At 33.6% G+C, this 22,761-nt stretch overlaps 1 protein-coding gene across 2 annotated transcripts in view; it reads left to right on the top strand.

Moving 5' to 3' along the window:
- Positions 1-22,761, top strand: part of Mp (collagen XV/XVIII-type protein multiplexin) — a 300,206-nt gene that overhangs the window by 164,470 nt on the left and 112,975 nt on the right. The window contains exon 1 of one of the 2 annotated variants that reach the window (XM_018515011.1): positions 17,845-18,148. The exons of the other annotated variant lie outside the window; for it this stretch is intronic. Coding sequence (XP_018370513.1) covers positions 17,954-18,148 — 195 coding nt within the window. The 5' untranslated portion in view covers positions 17,845-17,953. Of the gene's footprint in view, positions 1-17,844; positions 18,149-22,761 lie in introns of those variants that run through there. 2 annotated transcript variants of the gene reach the window in all.

Genomic DNA, 22,761 nt, shown 5'->3' with positions numbered 1-22,761 from the left:
AATAGCAAAGCTATGTTTACTTGATTCTACAAATGCTTTGAAGCATTCTTTGATTAGTAAAACTCGTTCTTCCGATTGGTCAATCAAATCCTTTAAAACATTTGTAGTGCTAAGTGAACCGTATCCAAGAGCGCATTCTGATTTTTCATAGATTGATTATCTTGCTTTTGATCGTTATAAATATTAGCCGCACGATATAGAAGAACCGCTGCCTTTATTTATTGAAACTAATTTCCCAAATTCGTTAAAGAAATGCGGAAAGAAAAATAGCCTTGGCATCTGAGGCTCATACAATATTGCGCGTAACGATTTTTCATGTCACGGATTAAAGGAGTGATGCTTCTTCTTTTTAATTTAATAAAAACCCATTAACCTAATCCAAATTTTTCTAACAATTGTGTGTAGTTCGGAGATTACATTTATCTTGATCATTCCTGTTAGATGCAGCCGTTATTACCTATATGTTCCAATGTGCCGACAAAAAATGACAAAAGTCGTCCTTTGCATCAGTCCGTGAAACATTAATCTTATCTCCAGTGGAATGACATTGTCATACGTCGCTCTCTTGATGTTTCCCGACTGTCATCTAATGTATAACGGGTGCCGAATTTACGAGCGACGTCGGGATGCTCGTCCCGCGGAAATTCTTTCAAAGAAACGATTCCTCTTTAATGTCAATCTCTAAATATTTTTCACCGCGCCACATCGCGTTCGCGCTCCATTCTGTTTCATGACACCTTTCAATCATCGATCATCTTCCACTCTTCGGACTACAATGGGTTTTACGTAGTTTCATCGGATAGCTTTATCGATTCGCGCGGTATACCGTGTACCAGAAACGACAACGATTTTTTACCATCATATGTGCGATCGCGTGAGCTGTCGGTCCGGTTACTCTTTCGTTTCTCTGATTGACGTTTTTCTTCTATTACACCTCGTGATCGCCGAGTGCGATCAGTTGCGTACAAAAAACGCAATTTTCGTCGATGACGCTTTTCATTTATTTTTTTTTTCAAACGCATACGCGCGCAAATTGTTCGCGGAGCAATATTGACCTACTTGTAAAAAGAGAATAACGTTCGACGTAGAAACGGATATATTAGTCACTCATTTATCTGAAAAATGTCAATTAATGTCTATCTAAATCGAACGTTATTATTTCTAGGTAAAAAATAGAATAGTTGAAATTGAAGAATGTTAAAACTGCTGGAATATTTATAATATTATTATATATCTTACACATCTTTTGAGAAGTAAAAATTTCAAATTGTCATACTGTACGAATTTCCTCCCGAGAAAAATGGAAAGTCAATATCAGATGATAAAGTTTATATGTATATGCCAGACAGTTGTTTCCTTTTCTTCTCGTGACCCTCCGTATTTCATTCCTTCCACCATTTTCTTTTCCGAACCACGATATACTTTGGTATGATTGAAAAAAATGTTCCTGTTTCGCTGAGCAGAATGGTGAAACACCAACGCGGATATTGAAACCATTAATTGATCCTAGAGACAAAACGCTACTGGCGCGGGACAAATATATTGCCCGCTCCAGTGAACCCCACGCCCAGCAAATATATTTTTTTTTTCTAGTTAAACAATCGTTTGACCGAATTTCATTGCAAACATTCGAAAGCTCTCGTTATTTCATAGCTAAAGAATTTATGTAGCATTACATGTAATACATTGGCGTATCCAAGAAGGGGAAGAGCTTGAGGTTCAAACTTCGCGAAACTTTTTTTTCATATCTAAGGTATTCATGCGGCATTATATGTAACACATGGACATATCTAAGAGGGGAGATTAGAATATGAACCATCCCCAAAATTTTTTATTTATTTTTTAATTTTTTTAATTGTAAAGATATACAACTTTACTTTTGACTTCTTTATTCGTCCTTTCTGTTCGCCCTCTCTTCTTTTTTTTATTTAATTTTAATATCACATTTTTAACAATATTTTGCAATATTTTTCATACAGGAAACTTTTCTTTTCTATATCGTTTTTAATTTTTTTTAAATTCCTTTCCTAAGAAAATTATCATGAATATTTTATACATAATAATAATAATAACAACAATAGTAATATTAGATATATATATATATTTTATTTTTAATAATTTTTCCCTTTCTTCAGAAAAAAATTAAAAATATAATTTACAAAGACTAATATTTTGTACATTCAAAATAAAGAATGAGGTGACATTCCAAATTTTAAAATATAAAAAAAATGTATTAACGCAAAAAATTGCTGTTTATGTGATAGCAGAATTAATACTCCCCGCCGAAAAAAGTTCTGAATACATTCTAAGACGTAGTGCATGTAATACATAAAGTACATTATCATGCATTATCATGAGGTGTCACTTTGTGAAGATGATTTAAATAAAAAAATTACTAACCCTCTAGACTTTGCAACTTAACAAGAACGGTACATAGATATTAAGTTGCTCAACATAATCCGCCTGGAATTTAAAAATAGGGGGAAAATCCTTAGAAAGAGTTTTGATTTACTTGCATTTATAAAACTTAATTTACGAGAACCTTATTCTCTTTAAACGTATAAAACGTCTTCGTCCCTCCTGACAAATTTTCGCTAGAATTATTATTACAAAGCTATAAAAGTTGTGAAAAGATTTTATGCATGAATTTTACATATAAGAAGGATACTTAGACTTGCCAGCTGTTGCGATGCTTCAAAAAAAAAAAAAAAAATAGCGCATAAATCCATTCGACCCAGAGCCGTGTGTTACTAATAATTTTCCAACGTCACGATATCACAGCATTCAATTTTGATGTCGACCTGTGTTGACATCGATATAGTAGTAACATATGTCACAACACGGGGCACACGAAAATTTGCCTTTGCTTTCAGTGCGCTTTGTCTACGCGCTCGACCGCTCGACACGTTACACGGCTTGCAGCTTTCGTTCAACCGCGCCCTGCCGTCAGTTTAAAGGCGTCACAAAAGGCGAACTCGTCGAAAATAGCTTTCAATTTGCGCGGGAAATTAATCCGTTTTTACGGGAAGGGACTCGCTTTTCCACCGTGGATTTTGGATTCACCGTGGTTGCCTCAGATAGTCTGCACTGGAGCCACCGCGATTTCTGTCACATCCACAAACATCCGTGTCAAAAATAAAATAATAAAATCCCGACTTCGCTTTGAAACTCGCCCTATGTTCAGGATCGACGTCGGCAGTCGCGGTATTTGTATTCGGTTCGCAAATATCGTCGAAGCGGAATCCCACAGATGTGCGGCTCCTCGCGACTAACTTTCATCCTTTGTCCCGACGAATGCACTTCGCAACTTCGGTTTATCTTGCCGTTCCTTCTTTTTAGCGGCGCTCTTTTATGGCCAATATTACGGACGAAGTCTGCTCGGTCGCCTTATTTATTTTGCACCATCAATCCCCGATGGCGGTTCAGACCGTGTCGCGCGGCGAGATTTTTCACTCGTTCTTCGGCACATCCTCTGATGTCCATTCCTACCAATATAGATTAACTAAAATTTAGAGTAAACTTTTTTATATCTTCAAATTAGAAAAATTAGAAAAAGATAAAGAATAAATTAAACCGGAATTAAAGTTAATTTATATTAATACAGAAAAAAAATGTCTGTTTGCATTAATTACAATTCTAGTATAGAAAATGGACAAAAAAATCAGAGTTTTTTGTTAAATCTGTTACAGGCTCAGTTAACCGTGAGTTGTGGAACTGGATCTTAGAATTCTAGTCGAAAAAACGAAAAATATCCAATTATAATAACTAAAATTCTGGTATGATTAAAATATAAATATTCGTTAATTTTCAAGACCAGAAATTTAGAAGAGAAATGAGCCTGAATGGTACACATTTACCTACAGAATAGCAAAGCGCAGTCCACCGTTTATACATTGCGAATTTAATTTCATAGAAAGCGCGCTTAATCGACAGCCACAAAAATTTCTACGTAAGCGGTTGCGAATCGTTGACAGGAACTCAATGATCGAAGGTAGCTGAAAACCGTCATGTGGAAATGGCGAGGCGCGAGCGAAAAATCCCAGAAATTCCCGCGTGTGTAAGAAAATTATTCGATTCTACCGCGGAACATCAGCCAAGCCTCTGCCTGCAAAGAGAGGAAGGGAAGATAAAAAGAAAGAGAGAAGGGCAGAAAAAGAAAAAAATACGATGCAACTCTTCTATGTACTGCAGCGCGATACGTTAACGAGTAGTCTTCAGTAGACATTGCTCTCAATTGACAGCTGTCGACCCAGAAAATTCAGCGCTCGCGGGCACGGAACATACGGGATACACCCTTTCTACATCCACCTTCCGCCCTTACCCACCTCCCACCCTAGTTTTTTTACGTCCCATGTTGCGCTCCATCGTTTCCTCTGCATTTTCCGCGTGTACGTGTTTGTCTCGTTGCGCGGTATGAGAAAGTTTTTGACGTACGCGCGGCGAGATTGCCAAAAACGCTCCGGGATGGATTTTCAATTACACGTTGACGATGCAGCGTCGTAAAATCGAGTTATCGTATGGAGTACTGACGAATATTTCCGTCGCGTTCGGGATCGTACAGGGAAGCGCGATTTCGGCATACCGTGCCATTCTGCGATTTACGGAGTCAAAGTGGCCATTATGAGAACGTCGTTGTGTCACGCGAGAGCGTATCAGCGGTAAGAGTGACTTGTCGATTCACTTCTCGAGCTATTTTCCGGATCGCCGACATAGAAAGTGCATGAAATGCCGCGCGGCATCGTGGAAATTTTATGAGTAAAACTTTCATACGCGGATTTTATATAGGACAGTTATTAAAGGTACTTTAATTACATGTAGGAAATTTAATTTTCATGTGTTTCGCAACGTCAAGCAACGACGAATGTCAGGATTCTCTTTCAAGTTTAAATGGATATTACCGAATTAAACATATAATTATTTTAAAAGTTATTTACGATTAGTATGTCTTAACTTTAGCATATAAAGTAATCAAGAATAATATTGAAATGTATTATGAGAGATATCATTAAAAGTATGATAATAAATTTAGCAGATATTTAATTACGCTTTTAAATTATTCAGAAAATTCTGAAACGGCAATAAACAACGTTTAGATAAATTTATAATGAGATCACTGGATAATTTCATATATCAAATTAAGTTATACGAAATTAAGTTATTAACGATAAAAATTAAGTATTAAAAGTATTATTAAATATATCCGTTTTTTAAATATAAAACAATATGCAGTTTTAATCTTTTCAAAACAATGAAATAAATAAAAAATAATAAATCATATGCTTGAAATTAAATTTTAAACGATATCTATATGATTTTTCAAAGAAATGCATTCTAAATTAAAACGTTTCAAAGATATTTTAAAATCAATTAGAAAACTAACAGTGTTATAAACGATTTTATAACATTTTGCGTAGAGTGTGCGCTTAATTGTCTTACGTGGAAAGTATTCAAAGTTCATAATATTATTTAAAATTGTATGATTCATTTCGAATCCATATCTGCGTACTATGGACATCTCTCGTAACATTTACAATATTATCTCTGAAGTGAGAATTCAACCTTTGGTTACGTTACGAGCATTAATGCGTTGCTCCAAGCGTACCATTAGTGTATTGTATTCGCCACTTCTACAGAGTATTTTGTATTATTCTTAAAAATGCATTTTACTAATTATATAATAAAAAAAGAAAATGAACGATATTATTTATCGTAAGCACAAAATTGTTTTTCTCAGATCAATCATCATTTCAATTAAACTCGTTATATCGATTTAAAATCAATTACATACAAAAAAAATTTCCGGAATTATTGTTATAATTAAGATACACTGAGAGAGAGAAAGAGAGAGAGAGAGAAAACAAATTAAATTATCGATTTAATTTTCTAAGTGTTATAACAAAATTTTCGAAATTACTTATAATAATATCAATTTTACACTGAGAAAAATGGTCTGGTTGGATTAAACAGTCCATTTTCAATCAGAAAATTTTTTTAGTGTAGTATATAAAACAATAAAGAATAATATCAGAGATGTGTAAAAATATTAAAGATGTTCATATAAGGTTTTACAATTGGCTCAGTGCTGAACCATTACTGATTGCCACTGGCGCAGTACTAGCTAAGTACTGAATGATAATTTGGACCCAGTTCTAGCAGATAGTACTGGCCCAGTCATTTTAGCCAGTCATTTGCCAGTGATGGCCGTCAGTTTGGTCAAGTTTGAATCTTGGCCGTCAGTTGATAGTCATGGCTAAACGTAGATCGCATTGTAACTGCTGGCGACCTCATATGAGTATATAAAAATAATATTAAAGGAATATTATGAGAAATGTCGTTAAAAAAATTTTAATAATAAATTTATCGCGCAGATAATATTTAATGATAAGAAAGCTTTTAAAATATTAAGAAAATTATGAAATAAAAATAGATAATGCGTAGAAAAATCATTTCTAATGATCTCACTGGATAATTTAACATACATATCAAATTCATTTAAATAATGGTAAATAGTTAGATGTGTTAAATTAGAATATTGTAAATGTGACGGATCAGCAAGACGAATGTAGTTTCTGCTGAATGAACGTGAGCAGATCGGACAGATTGCAATTCGCGACAAAATCAGCGGCTTACGATATACATCGCATAACACATGTGTCGCACAATGCAACGCTAAAGGCTGCAGAACCACACGACTGCTGCGCTCGTAGCCATTTCAAAGTTGCAGGTCGCTGAATCGCATACATGTCGAAAAGTACTTTATGTCGGAAACAGCAGGCTGTAACCGATGGCTTTCTCAAGTTGTAACCGACGGCGGGACTTCGTTTCGGTAAAAATGAAACGTGACGCCGCTGAAGACCCAATCGATCGGTGGACAGATACGTTTTAATGTTTCTACGCACGTTAAATTCACCTTTTCCCATGTTTTCATACATTTATGTTGAGTCGGAGATAATTGTAATTTAATGTAACGCTCTAATCTTCATTGTAACAATTAGATCGTGTTTACGAAAATAGTAAAAAATAAAGAAATGTTACAACTCGTGCAATAAAAATTGATATCAAAATTTCCAACAAAATTTTTATCAGATTTTTTATGTCGCAGATATTTTTAGGACTTTGATACACATTTTATATTGGACTGAAGTGTTGAGGATTTAGTGTATTAGATCAAGTATTCACACACAGGTCGATCGATTAAATTCTTTTAAATTAATCATACTTCATATTTTCGTTTAACAAAAGCTATGTATAGAGCAATAAATAACTAATTAAAGAATATTGTTGAATAATTTCACTTCTTTACAAAATGAAAATATAATTGTATTATACATTATGCAGACTACGGAAATAAATTTAGTGGTTATTTATTGTAAATCGGGCATTCGCTGGTGCAAATCGATTCTACTCTTTCGGCAATTTGATATTTACATGCGAATTTCATGCATATCGCATGCGGTATACACCAATCTAATCTCTCAATAAAAATAATTTAATTATTCAATAACAAACTGCATGTTAACACGAACCCAAAAATATTTATTTGCGAAAAAAGCAAATAAACCTTGTTGGAAAAGTCTAGTACATTTTTTTTCCATCGTAATCGACTCGAATTGACCAGTGGTTTTGAAAAAAGCGTACCAAACTCAAAAATTCTTTCCCAATCTCGTGTGATGTTTTTTCGATGACACCAGCACGACGCGGCTCGTTCGAACTGTTCAATTTCCGTGGCGGCACCTCAGGGCAATGGCTTTCCTCGAGGGTGGAAAAAAAGGCGGAGACCGCACCGAGGAAATATCTCGGGGAAAAGACAAGGATGACTGAGCGTGAATCTCGATTCTCCTGAGTACGGTAGAGAGAATCTCCGAGTCTCCGAAAACTATAACTCGAGCTGGATGATACTTCGAATGATAGATTTTTACACAAAGATAATTAAAACGTTGCCTCCATTTCTCTCTCTCTCTCTCTTCCTCTCTAATAGAAATTTTAAAAATATCAGTTATAATTTTAAAGTCTTTTTATTAAATTATCATTCAACAGATTCAATTTCTCGAACGTGTCGTCCGATTTCAAATATTCAAAAAGATTCTATAATGTTTTGATAGAGATCAGTGTCTATGACACAAATACGGATCTATATTTAGCGGATTATAGTTTTTTTAATTTTTTAATATTGCATATAAGATTTAATAATTGTGACATAATTGTATTTTATCATTGTCAAATTAAAATGCTAAATTAATTTACTCTGATCTTTTCGAGAGACATATACTGAGAAAAATATCTGGTAAAAGATGCACGAATCCAAAAAAAAAAAGATTTTAGATTTTATATATCAATAAGAATTATTTCAACTATAAAATTAGTAGGTTTAACTGGAAAATTCTGATTCGTCCATTTTTAATCAAAATTTCAATTAATCCAACTAAAAACATTTTTCTCAGGATGTAAATAATTAACTTAGAATAAGCAAATTATAAGTAAACTCTTAAAATATTTCTGAAATAAATATGTGTACAATACGATTTTATGATTCTTTAAATATATTAAAATATCATCAAATTAAAATTACGTTGTATAGTTAAACAATAGACTTCTTATACTCCATTATCATTGAGAATATTATCTGCTCATTGATTGAAGATGAAAATTAAAATGTTACATAAATGTCAGCAATTACCCACATTCAGTAAACTCCATTTACTTGGGATTTTTAATTTGATTATCTGTAATGATAATGACGGGGAATGTTTGCGAGCGCTGCTGGCATATAATCCCATCGACTTTTAATGAATTACGGAACCACGTTTGTGATCGAGCTTACAAACCAAGCTTTTGATCTTTCGGTAATCCGCAACGTCTTCGTGTTCTTTTAATTAATTTTTTATCGAAGTTCCGTACTCGCCTTTGATGGGGAAGCATATTGAAACGTCGTAATTACTTAAGTTTCAAGTTGGATTCAGATTGCTATTTAATTTCACCACCTAACTAACTAGTCTTGTACTCTCAAAGTAACAGATGGCATGACTGCTCAATATTACTTCTTTAACTCGTTAGTTGACCGAAAAAGTTTAAAATGTATTTGTACTTAAAAAATGCATATTGTACGTTGGTACAGGAAAATTAATCGTCAGAATTTGCATGTACAATTACAATATGCAAACATTGCATTATTAGACATTTTATACATAATGTTAGATCTTTCCAACTCTGAAAATTGTGCTAAATTAATCATTGCACAAGACTGTACAAATAAAGTGTATAATATATATGAGGAGTACTACGATAAAAATATTTTACAGTTTGATTGTGAAATGTTTCGGTTTTATATCAGAAAGGCAAGTGGGATGGTGCTGATTTAATTACCCGAATCTAACAGAATGCACTTCCGAGATAAACCTTCAGAATTAATTGAGAAAGAATAGACTACCACTGAGCTAGCTGAGAATTTTTGCTCAGAGTGACGTGAAATCGGCAGAAATGGCTGGAGGTATGTTCAAAAAAGTTCCTCTCGCTTGTAGACTCGCTCAGAGACTGCAAACTTGCTGACGTCTTCAGGCGGACATTGTCTGTGCTCTAATTAAAATGGGCATTGACCGACATAATTATTCCGTTTCGTTACCAGCTAAGTGCCAAATTTCGTTTGAATTTTTCATCTAAAGTCGCAATCTTATAGCAAATTCGATTGGACGTACTAGCGTACAGATGTATATGAAAACCATTATACACTCATTTAAAATGAATGTAAAAGTGAAATACAAACATTTCAAATTATAAAAAATATTTTATTTAACAGTACCTACAATAACATGTATTGTGGATTTCACAATTTAACCCGTTTTTATATTTATATCACACATCAATTTGTGTACGACGGCTTTAATATATTCTAGTACACACTGAGTGTGTCAAATCGAATTCGCTATTAATTCCTGATAATAAATCATGTCCCATTGTTTGTTATTTTTTAGTAAATAAGAAAGTTTGAACTTGTCTCAAATTATTGCAAAATTATTTTAAAATTGTAAAACGAGCAAAAATATTAGGCACTACACTGTTAGATATTAAAAGAATAATGATAACCTAATTCCTTGAGCTAAATAATATTTTGTTATTTTTAACTTCCACGTGTGTCAAAATGTAAATCAATCCATTTCTGTGATTAAATCGCTAATTTTAACACAAATAACGTTCATATTAACGTATGCTCAGTAAGTAATAAACTAAATTTGAGTTAAATTTAATACATTTCTTGAGTTAAATTGTTTAACTTCATTGTTTTAATTAACTTAACATATGGAATAGGAGCAATAACGACTTATAGAAATGATTAAAATTTTTTAAATGATTAAAAATACCTAATTCAAATTGGGTATAATTCGACATTATGAATTTAACAGGGAATTTTGAAGATTTTAAAGATTTTAAAGGGGATTTTAAAGAATATCACTATGACCAAATAAGTCCTTCACTTTTTCGCTTATTTGTAGTATTCATATCAGTTGAGTTTCTACTGCAAAATTGTTTGCTAGAATTAATCTTAAATTGATTTATTCGATCATTTACTAAGCAAATCCAGCCAATCGTTTTCCAAATTTGAGATTACGGGTAAGCGTTTAATATGACTGCAGTGAATGCAATGTCGATCGATGGCCCTTCAACAGTATTATTTCGCGTTCATCATTTATATTCATATCCAAATCCAGCGTATTGTTTCAAAAACATTATCTTTCACTATCGCCGGTAAAAGCGGAGAATTGGTTATGCAACAAAACCAGAATATGCCGAACGAATTTGTTCGCGTGATAATAAACGGCGGTTAATCGAACGACATATTCTCTAATAATGACGCTCGTTCAGCCGTAAAAACAACCCTTGTAAAAGCTCTAATGGCTGTCAGTCGGTGTTATGCCGTCGTCGGGAGAGCGTTCAAATGGCGAATTTCTAAACCGAAAGAGTGCGCGAATATCCGGTTACTACCGCGATATCACATGGGTGTACTTCCAAAGTAAGGGCCGTACGATTGGCCAATCCGGCAAGTTCGAACAAACGGAGAGAGTAGTGAGAAAGTTAAAACCCCCTTTATTGCACGAACGGGACCGCCGTATGGCCCAACGGGTTAGCCTCGAGATGGCCGAATTGGCGGAAGTGCTTTGATTTGCGTAAATGTGTAGAATTCACGTTGCGCGAATGCGTATTTTGCCAATGCGCCCGTTTTCTCCCATTTTCTCGTAGTGGATAAATGCTGGAACAGCACACCCGTGGAAATTACTCGCTTCCTTTTTGTTCGATCACGGAGGGAATTATTAAAAGCGTCGTCGTCGCGGCTGCCGACGAGATGTCTCCGTCCCGCACGTATCCTATATACATATATAAAAGTGTATTCTTTCGTGTCGTAATATACTCGAAATAAAATCACAATTATAGCACTCTATTTCGTGCAAAATGTCTTGCGAAATGTCTGCACGTAAAGTGGCGTCAACAATAAAGTTTTGAGACGTAAAATTTAATAATAAGCTTTAAGTCTTAGGCCATAAGAAATTAACCGATCGAATGTGAAGAGAATAATCGACTACAATTGGTTAATTTCTCACAACTTACGGCTTAAAACTTTATGCCTTAAAATCTCATAAACGCCACTCTAGGAGACTGGAATATAAAGAAGCACCGCATGATAAGATTATATTTATCTCGTAATTTTGTCTTGACACACATTCGGTTTTTTATCAACTGCTATCACAGTGATTCAATTATTAAATTGTAAGTTTTCGTATATTGTCTGCTTCTGTTAATAAAGAAATCTGTTCTGTTTTTTTTAATTTTTAATTTCTTGAGCTGTTCTAAAAAAATAACATTTAATGTCCCATATATGTACTTGTCTTTTCTGACGTGACATAAATTAAAAACAGATTTTACTTCGAGTATAAATCATTCCAATGTTCGTATCGTTGAAAAGATCCTACCAATTTAAAAATCAAACAAGATAGCAATAAAGTTATTTCTGACGGATGTTAAGAGCCAATTAAAGCAACAAAAATGGCAGGTGCATAAAATAAAATGTGTGTTTCCTAGCTATGTTACGTGGAAAGTTATCTAGAATAAAAATCGAAAAAAAAAGAAAAGCAGTCTCCATACACTTTATACGCCCATGGAATAGCCATAAAAAAATTTAACGAGATGACATGCCACTCTCAGGAATTTTTAGCGACGGCGGCTGAAGAGAAAGCGGCTGAAGAGATAGCTACCGCGTCGTCCCTTTTCTCTCCGCGGAAGTGTAATGAATTGCGAGTGTAGTATAGGAGACGAAACTAAGTAAAACGTATAGGTAAGCGCGCGAGATTGGAGAAAAGGTACAGTTAGTTGCGTGCGAGAAGACTTTTCTCCTTCGTGCTCTTTTATACAGTACGACAATCTAGAAAATACTGATGCTTTCGTAGAAAAGAAGGCATGCTGGGCGAAACATTTCGTTTCGTGCTTGCAGATACACGCTGGATAAACGGAAGTAACCCCGTGTGAAGTATAAAAATAACTCCGCCATTTCCGTGCAGGGAGAATTCCTGTTAAAATTTTCTTCTGCCTCATGTAATTTTTTACTACTTCATGTTATTTCGTTCTGTTTTGCCCTGATAATTTCAAAATGCGACGCCACATTCATTCCTTTGCTTCTTCTTTTATTTTCATTGTATCAACATTATGATCATTGCTATTATAATCCCGTTTGAAATTAAAGAAATCTTAATCACAATATTCGATTTTGACGGAAAGAGTCCATATCTGTCCCTTAAAATTATATTTGTCTCTTGGCAAACACAATACATAGATATTGCTCCAGAGTCATAGAATATATATAATTATGAAATAATAAGTATTAATAAATTATAAATCAAAGATGCATCGCTTATTTGCTACAATGATATAACTCAAAAAATAAAATTTTCCAGAAAATAAGATTGAATCTTTCGAATTATTAAAATTTTCTAATATTAATTTTAAAATGCAACCTTAATGTAATAATTGATTGTACAGGAAAAGTATATATTTATAAAATATTTTTTAAATTATACATTTTTTTTCTTTTTTTTTTATGTTTCCATCCTTTTTAGCAAGCAATTAAAAATGATTTTAGTTATGTTATTGTAGTAAATGATATATTGTATTGTATTGTAAACCGGCAAAACCATTATAAGCCAAATATTAAAACAAATAATAAATAAAACAATAAATATATAAATATTACTTGACATATTGAAATTATACATTTACATTTTTTTATCAATACATATACAATAATATCTATATATTATCGGTTTTATTTTCATTTTATTATCAGGTATACGTATATATTTGTTAATAATAATGACTCAAAATATTCTATTTGGTCTTTCATTTTTATTTATATAAAACTTTTTAATTTAATAATAATTAATATAATAATAGTTAACATTAAATATTATAAAATAATTAATATATTATAAAATATTTTTGAAAAATAATGGTATAATAATATGACGTTGGAAAAGTAAAATATTGATTGTAGAAAAATGTTCCAATATTATATCTAATATAACTTTTGAAAATACTTATCATGTCTTTGAAAAATATTTCAAGTATCGTAAACGAGATAGAAAATTGAGTTTCCGAGCTTCCCGGAAGGCGAGGTTTCCTTTCCGAGTAGAAATAGCGCAATGAAGTGATAAGAGGCGGTCGTAAAAGGAGAAGAGAAACGTCAAACAAAATGGGTGTATCAAAACTATTTGTGGCGGAAAGTTGAAGGCCACGAAGGAAAGAGCGCGGCAAAACTAAGTAATTTTTCTTAGTACTTGACACAGTGACCCGCCCTTTTACACAATCCCTTTCGAACTTTTCCAATCGAAAAGACTATCTTGTTGGAAATCTCACAATCTTGATAAGTTCCTCTTTATTTTACTTATTTCTAAACAGCGAGTACTTCGACTTGAGCCCGTCAATGTTATGTGAAAAGTGCTAAGAAAAAACTAGAGTAAAAACAACCAAGAGAACAATAAGAATACTTAGTTCAATGCTTTCTTCTATAGAATGATATAAAAATAATTTAAAGCTAGTTGCAACAAAATGCAAATAACAAATATTTTTACGAGAATAAATCGACGAGAGAGAGAGAGAGAGAATATTTTTAGAGTGTTTAATTAAAATAAATTAAATAAATAGCCTTTATGGTTCCAAGAATAAATCTAGTACAAGTAAAATGCTTATGTGAGCTTCTGCTGTTGTTGGTAAATTATAAATTCATAAGAGGCGACTTTTATTCATAATTTACTTACTAAATGAAGTTAAGTGCACGTTTCGACTTTGGGTTTGAGTCCTCTTCAGTACGATAATTGGTAAGGTCGAGTACAAACTTGGAGTATTTATTGCAAATGCATTGGAACCGACGAAATTATATAATCAAAAGATCGTTTTAGCTTTTGAAATTTTTCTTGAGAGAAGATGGATACAAATTCTTTTGCCGAAGTAAATTGTAAAAGAGTAAGCAAAAAAAATTTCTTGAATTACGTTTATGGAACGGAAGAAAACAACAGGAGTATATAGAAAACGGCGAAGTCTACATCAGTGAAAAGGACGTTCCGTGTCTGTGCGGATCGCGTAGATTGTAAGCGTCATATTTTAAATGAAGCTCGCTCGTTTACATACTTCTTCTTCGAATTGATTAGATATTCCATCTTTCAAGCTTTATTCCAGAATTATTCTGCGATCTGTTCTTGCAAAAGAGAACATCGAATATTTCCCTGTAGTAATTTTTAAACATCCTAGAAACGTGTATATTACATCGATTCTTATAAAAGAAATATTTCAATTTTATCTCACATTATATCTTCAAAAGCATAATATAATGCTCTCACATTTGCATTTAATTCTTCTGCTGAATATTATAAAAAACTCTTTAGACGCAGATTTCTTGAAACAAAAATTCAGCACAGAAAGAACTTTAAAACTGCGACGGTTGTTAACAATTTTACGTGTACGAAAATAGTGTAAAATGGGCGAATGTGCGCAATCCTTTTGAATTTCTAACTCATTTCCTGCGACATTATATATACAGCATTAATACGCTCGTCTCTTATTCGTTGTAATTATTTTTTCACATTGATATATATATATATATATATATATATGTATGTATACGTCGGTGTGATTCGACCTCATTTATATTCCAGTACTATAATAATTATCTTCAACGAATATAAAATTATATTCGACAAATCAACACGTTTCTGCACTTTAAATGATAGACGAATATCGAATACTATGATTACGATATTATGATTAAACTTTTCTACGTTAGCAAGAAAATGTAAAGAACCACTGTTATTCAGACAGGCATATTAAATAATTCGCGGTTTTCTCTTGCCCGCGCAAAATTATGTACCGACGGTATTCCACGAAGACTGCACTTTATTATGTTGCATTTCTCTCGAAAAGATTCTCTTACAAGGGAAATAGCACCATTTTTTAAAATACTTCTACGGCAATAGAAAATTCATTATTTTTCCGCACGAGAAAAAGTATTATTAATTAAAATAATAAAATTACTTAGTAATTGAGCAACTTATTGTATGTTAGGATATAACGTCCCGAGAAAAAAAACCTTTGTTCATTATCAACTTCATTAATTCAAATACTAGTAATTATATTGAAGCCAGAAAATTTTGAACGAACCATTACATTATTTACTTTAAAAAATTAATTAATTTAAAATACAACTACAAATATGAATATAATCTCATTTATTTCGCTAATTAATAGTATATAAAAGGAAGTAATAATTCTCAATGATCAGCAACTATGTTATTATCCTCTTAAATACCATTAGCTTTTCTCATTAAACAATTTTCTATTTTCTTTCTTTCTTTCTCCCTCCATTCCTTCTCGCCCCCCCCCCCCTCTCTTTCTCTTTCATATAATGTAAAATAAGTTAAAAAATTATAAATTAAAATTATAGAATTACGATTAAAAAAATTCTTGATCTATGTATATTCATTTAAAAAATATATTTATATTACTACATTCAATTTCGAACGCAATTTGCATAACAATAAAAAACAAATATTTATACAGCTATCGCAAAGATTGATAGGCTCAAGTCGACGACTTCACTACTTTATTCTTATCAGCGCTCCTCGATCGAGCGAGTATACACTGTATTTGCATCTGTCATTTGTTAGGACGGCACGAAGCGACAACGTAGACGACACTGCGTTCTGTGTAAAATGAAAATAGCATTACCGAAGAGGATAGAGTAGATGGAATGGAAATAACTGTGCCGCGTGCCGCGTGCAACTCGTGAAATTGATTTTCGTGTTTAAGATCTCGACACTCTACTCGGCAGCGCTGTGCTAATTTATGTGGATGTCAATTCGATCGACGGCGAAAATGAGACACCTCCTAAGCAACGAGGCACCTTTCTTGATCGACACCGTCTTCGTCTCTGCGTGTCTCTAATAAATTGTATCTTTAAATAATTTCTCGTCTTTAAATAATTTCATTTGAAAGAATCTTCTGTCAGAAAATAAAGAGAATGTTTTCAATGTTAAATCAAAAGATGTTATTAGAGGACAAAATTAAATATTATCATATTTCTTTACTTACCACCGCGGTAAGAGAAAGTTTGAATAATCAGCTTTAATATTATCTGGCATGTTTATCACAAATTTTACCTGACCCAAGATAATAGCGTTGGTAACGACCAAAGTCAACATATTTAATATGCAATGTCGCCAAGCGATCGTTGTAACGCAGAAGCGTAGAATCATTATTCCTACGATGTAAACCGCGGTAAGTTTCCTCTACATTTAAAGGCCTTCAAAGTTCGTTTTCGAAGCGCGAAGAGGGTACAAAGGTTGAAAGGTAGAGCGAGAAACTATAAGAGTCGAGAAAGAGAACGAAACGAAGGAGAGAAAGAGGGAAGGAGGGAGAGACAGAAAACGAGGACGGAGTGGACTGAAAGAAAATCTAAGAAACTCGAGAAACAAGAAGTTGCGTCTTCGACCCCGCTCCGTTCCGCTTTGCACTCTCATTATATGCATCCCTGCAGAGAAATATCGTCGTCGGTATATATATCTCGAGGACTAAAACGTCCTCCCGAAGAACTTTATTGTTGATTATTCAGACGAATTTATCGCGGGTCGTTGTTGTTGAGCTGGTGCAAACGCTCGCTTATAACGCCCGCGCTCGTTGAACTTGTTGATCCATGCGCGTGCATCTATTGGACGAACTGAAAGAATTCAACGCTAGAGAAGCCCGCTTGAGAGTTCTCGAAACGACGAGGATGCTTTCTTAAAATCTTTCGAGACGTTGAAAGCGCCGGAAAACTCGCCCTAAAACGTGCCAACTCGAGAACGTGAGATTTTCAGATAAGACGTCATATATAGGTTTTTCTCCTCACCTGCTACCATAAATCGCTCCGGGACGACGATTTCGAGAATCTTGTGCAATCATCGACGAATCCATCGAATCCTTCGTAAGTGCAACAAGGAAGTGATACCGGAAGACGTCGTGTCCCAGTGTGTCGCATCGAGCGGTCTCTCAATTAAATTGCTTCGGAGAGGTGAGCGCGTCCCAAGCGACTTCAAGAATGACACACGAGAATTCGTCCGACACGTCGTCACCATCGCCGTCGTCGTCGATATTCGAATGCGAGGAAGTGATAAAGTTATAATGATCGCGCAGGACCGGCGCCGCGCGACAAAGAGAAATTATATTATTTATCCCTTTGAATTCCCCGCGTCCCTATTGTCATAAAGAAAAAAAAAAAAGAAGAGCTATTCATATACATAGAGATATATATACATAGATACATATATACGCATGTTTTCGATCCATCCCGCGTCGGATGGATAGCGTTGTTTGTTGAGTGTAAATTTCTATATTATCGAACATTCGAACGAGTAATCGCGACGAACACTAATTCGTGGGAAAGATGGCGATGGTAATATCGCCCCGCAGCAAAATCGTGACACTGTCCTTACTGATTGGCATCATCACCCTAGTGGCACTCATTATAACGGGCGTAATCGGCATCTGGAGCGGGACGAACGAGAAGACAAACGGCACGGGGACGAAGATGGTCAGCAGCAAGCTCCAGCAAATCACCGGGTATGCCGCGATGCAACACGTGAGTAAACTTGATCGAATTCTGATAAGACAAGACATCGAACATTCGACGTTTGTTAACAGCATTAATTCGACTTGTTTCTTTATATAAATATCAATCAATTGGTGTCTCAAAAATATGACTTAACGAATCTACACGTAATTTTATAGGATCTCTTATTTATAAAATCTACCTTCTATATTTGATAAAAATATATGACCAAGAATTTTAATATTAAAATGTTTTTACGAAATGAAAAAATCAGAAATATGAGTTGTGTGAATTTTAATACTAAAATATTGTATAAGTTACAATCAGTAAATAGGTAAAAATATATCAGTGTACGGTTATTTAAGATGGGATAATAGATAAGTTTTTTAACAGATTAGAACTTTTATATAAAATAAATCAAGTGCCATTCTTAATTATCTTAAATTTGATTATTAGTATTTTAAATAATTCAAATGTAGAAAAATTTTTAAACTAAAAAGAACCAAGTGCTATGTTCACCTTTTTAATAATTTAAAATAAAATCGGGTTTCCATGGTTATACATTTTAAATGTAAATATATATTTATTCAATTTATCATACATATATAATATAGTTTGTATGGCTCTTTTATTTAAAGAAAAATACGTAACAGTATTTCCTATTCCATAAATGTACATTATAAGAAAATTAATGTGTTAGTCAACATATTAATAACATATTATATATTATATTATTATATATTATAATATATTATATAACATATAATATCTATTTTATAATATCCAAATATATTTAGTTATTATTTACTGTTCTTGACTAAAATAACATACTAATTAACATGTAATTTATTCTTTGGCATAAAATACATTACAATACTTTTCTTTAAATGAAAAAGCCTTGAAAGCTCGTTTGTTAATTCTGAGAGAGAAAAACTTGATTTCTTTTATATAAAATGCTTAAACTCTGCTTTGTAAGAATTTGCAGTCAAACTTTCCATTGAAATGGCTTTGGTGCAAAAATGTAAGTAATTGGTGTATTGAATATGCAAAACCCTATTTCTTATCAATAGAAAATATAAACTAATTGTTTCTTATAAATTGAGATAGAAATAATAATTTTTCAAGTTACGAGAACTATTACAATAGGAGATTTTTAAGGATTAAATTTCTGGAATATACAAACGGATAATATAATTTGACTCTGTGGTTAATTTTAAGACCATCAAAATCTCAATTTAATATACATTAACGTTTAATACTAAAACTTTGAAAATTACAAAAAAAGAACGTTTAATTATATTCTACTAGTACAAAAGTCGCTTTATTCCTCCCCAAGGAATCCTACAGCTCGCTTCATCAACTGCGCCTATTACGGAGCGCTCTGCATACCTAAAAGCCATCCAATTTTCACGAAAAGATCGGCTCTAAGTTCTTATGAATGCAGACAAGTCTTAATTTGTATATGTTCTTTCGTGATACCGTGTACCGTGAAAGATTCATCGTACAGGCGGATGAAATAATACCTCAAGATATTTCTCGAAATTCATCTCCACTTTTCGATTCTCCTTCGACCTCTTTCCATAATTAAGTTAACATGCTTACATCCTGCTTGATTGGATGCACTTATCTGGAGATGCAATTTTCGACATTGCCGCGCTCTGCACGCGTGTATTATCGTCCAACATATATACTCGCGCGCGTGCATGCAGAGGAATGCTCTACGTCCTTACCACGCGCCAGACGCTTTACGCTCATCTTCTCATGCATATTAATAATGTTCGATGTGAATCGCGAATCGCTCGAGGTTCCTAAATCACTGGGCCTTGCGCTTGAGCAGCACAACGCCGTAAATAAACGAAATTAACGTCGCCATTATCGACCGTGCTGCGCCGGGAATAAATTATCCCCATCTGCATCAAAGAGTAACGAGGAAGTGCTGCAGGTTCGTCATTGTTTATTGAAAAAAGAGAAAACGGTACGCGGAAACAAGAGTCGTCCGAGCCGCGCGAATATTCCGCGCGTATTAGGAACGACGGTTGTTTAATCCGTTTATCGACGTAATAACACGTCGTGACAGAGAAAACTTTTAAGTAGGTCTTATAATTTACATATTTAAGCCGCGGCGGTTACGTCATGAATAAAATTATTCATTGATTTGCACAAATACACAGATACGTATTTGCATCCTCGAATCTGTTTCGCTCGCATTGCTTCGTTGATTTTCACGGTTTGCATGCATATGTATTAATACTACACCATGTAAACTACGTCAGTATCATAGTTACGCCATGCCGGAAAAGTCTTACATATATCTATTATTTGCATCCACCAATAGGAACGTAAAGCTGTTTGGCCGTTAACATTAGCGATTGAAATATTTTATTTATGAATAAAACGTCGAAATTCGAGAAATTCGATGCAACGCTAACTTGGTTAGCGACCGCGTGGTTATTCCATGCAACCGTACGTTGCTATACGAATTAAAAAGTCATATCAATCATTTGCTAATTAAAAATTCCTACCTGTTCGCGGCTACTTCTCGCAATTATCAAAGTTCCGGTCTACGAATCAGTGAATTATTCAACATCGCACTCGCGGTAATTAAAATTGAAAACACGTCCCTCATTGACGTATCGTTAATCAACGATAACCATACGAGTTGCGGATTTTATAATAAGTAAATCAATTATCTTATCACGAAAGAAATGTTTAATGGAATAAAAGAAGAGAAAATATCTGCAACTTGAACTCGTTAGTTTAAATGAAATTTCCTGGATGTGCACGACGACTTAAGACATGAGGAAAAATTGACGTTTCACATACCTAAATGTACGTTTCATGCTATCTTAATTCCCAAGATATTTACAACGTCGCTTGTATGTTAATTAAATTTCCACCGTGAGAAAAACAAAAAAAGAATATATTGTTAAACGTAATTTATTTACAGACAACTTTCGCGAGTGCAAAAAGACCGTCGTTTGTATTACTGTGAAGAAAACATTTTTAATCCTGTTTTTAATTGTCAAACCCCCAGAATGACAAACATAAAAAAATCGATAAAATTTATTTTCGCTCTGGACTGACACTGATATATTTTATACACTTTTCACTCTTGTCACCTCGATCAAATTTCCTGTGGTGTACTCTAGTTTCAGATATTTTCTCAATCAATGTGGACCCACGAAATGTTGGATATTTATCTTCGGGAATAAAAAGAGCGCGCGAAAAACGCTAGACATGGATATAATGTATCCATTTTTATGACTATCGGTAAAAAAAAGAAAGTGTACTGAAAGCAAAATATAAAAGTGTCAATTACAAAGATGACAAAATTATTTTGTGAATTGACCTAAAAACAATTGTTCTATTTTCTGCTCATTTCTTTTTTGTGGCGAAAATAACAATGCATATATTTTAAAGATAACAAAATGGTGAAATACTGATTGTGTAAATAATTTCGACAACCACGTAATCTCTAGTGAATGCTATCTATTTCTTTAAATAAAATATAAAAGAATAACTAAAAAAGCGAAATAATAAATGTAAAAGAAAAAAGGACATATTTATTTTGGCGAAAAGAATAATAGAATTCCATTTTATCTTGATATTTTGTACGTATAATAGGAAAAGTGATAGCAACTATAAAGGTTACAACTATACAAGTTTTATGCACAATTAATGTGTAGTTGAAAAACAGTTGCAACAACTATAAAATAATTTATTCAATTATACACATATATAAATTCTACATAAAACTTGCATAGTCGTCACTTTTATGATTGTTATCAACTACGTTTTTCTCTGAGTATGGATCTGATTTTGAATGCAAAAAGAGAAAAAATAATATATATCTTTGCTGGTACATTTCTAACGGCACTACAAGACAAAAGTGCGACTACAGGCTAAAGTGCTCAGAGGATACAAGCGAACACGAATCGAGGATTTCAGTGAGATTGACGGTAAACATGTGTGCGACCGCACGGTGACTGGCTATTTTCGAGAAGTCCACTTGAGCTCGAACGTGCAAGTGGCTCAAGAAATTGGCCTTGCAAGTACTTCTGAGGAACGACAACGGATAATCTAAACTGCTTTAAAAGATGATACGCAATCTGTATGTATACATCTCCAAATGTCGATTTTACAGCAACAACATATATTTAAACGATGTGATGACGTATAATAAAATATTTTAAACTTTCTCATTGGTTAAGACAGTAATTATAAAATAATTATCATAATTTGAAGGATTCTTAGTACTTTATCCCAGCTCAAGTAACTCACAAATCTTTTCTCTTAAGTTTCAAGATAATCCGGGATTCCGTTACTTAATGTCAAAAGTTGAAAAGTTATAGAAGCACTGAGAACAAACATAAGCTTGCATAGTTTTATAATGAGCAGCAACTCTTTCCACAACAACAGTTTCTTTCCAGGCTAACAAACAAATAAAAAATGCCGCGATGAGCACCGATGTGTGTTCATAACGTAATAATGCCTGAATCTGACCAAAACGTTCCGACGACAAATCGTTCCCGACATAGAAATGGTCACGGAAATCTTAGCGATATCAGTCACGGCACTGAGAAGGAATAGGTAATCCAAATCTCTTTAGGAATCCCATGCAGTCAGGTAGACGATATATTCAC

The sequence above is a fragment of the Trachymyrmex cornetzi genome, unplaced genomic scaffold (assembly GCF_001594075.2).
Source record: "Trachymyrmex cornetzi isolate Tcor2-1 unplaced genomic scaffold, Tcor1.1 scaffold56, whole genome shotgun sequence".
Classification (NCBI taxonomy): domain Eukaryota; kingdom Metazoa; phylum Arthropoda; class Insecta; order Hymenoptera; family Formicidae; genus Trachymyrmex; species Trachymyrmex cornetzi.
This window is presented reverse-complemented; position numbering and strand designations above follow the sequence as displayed.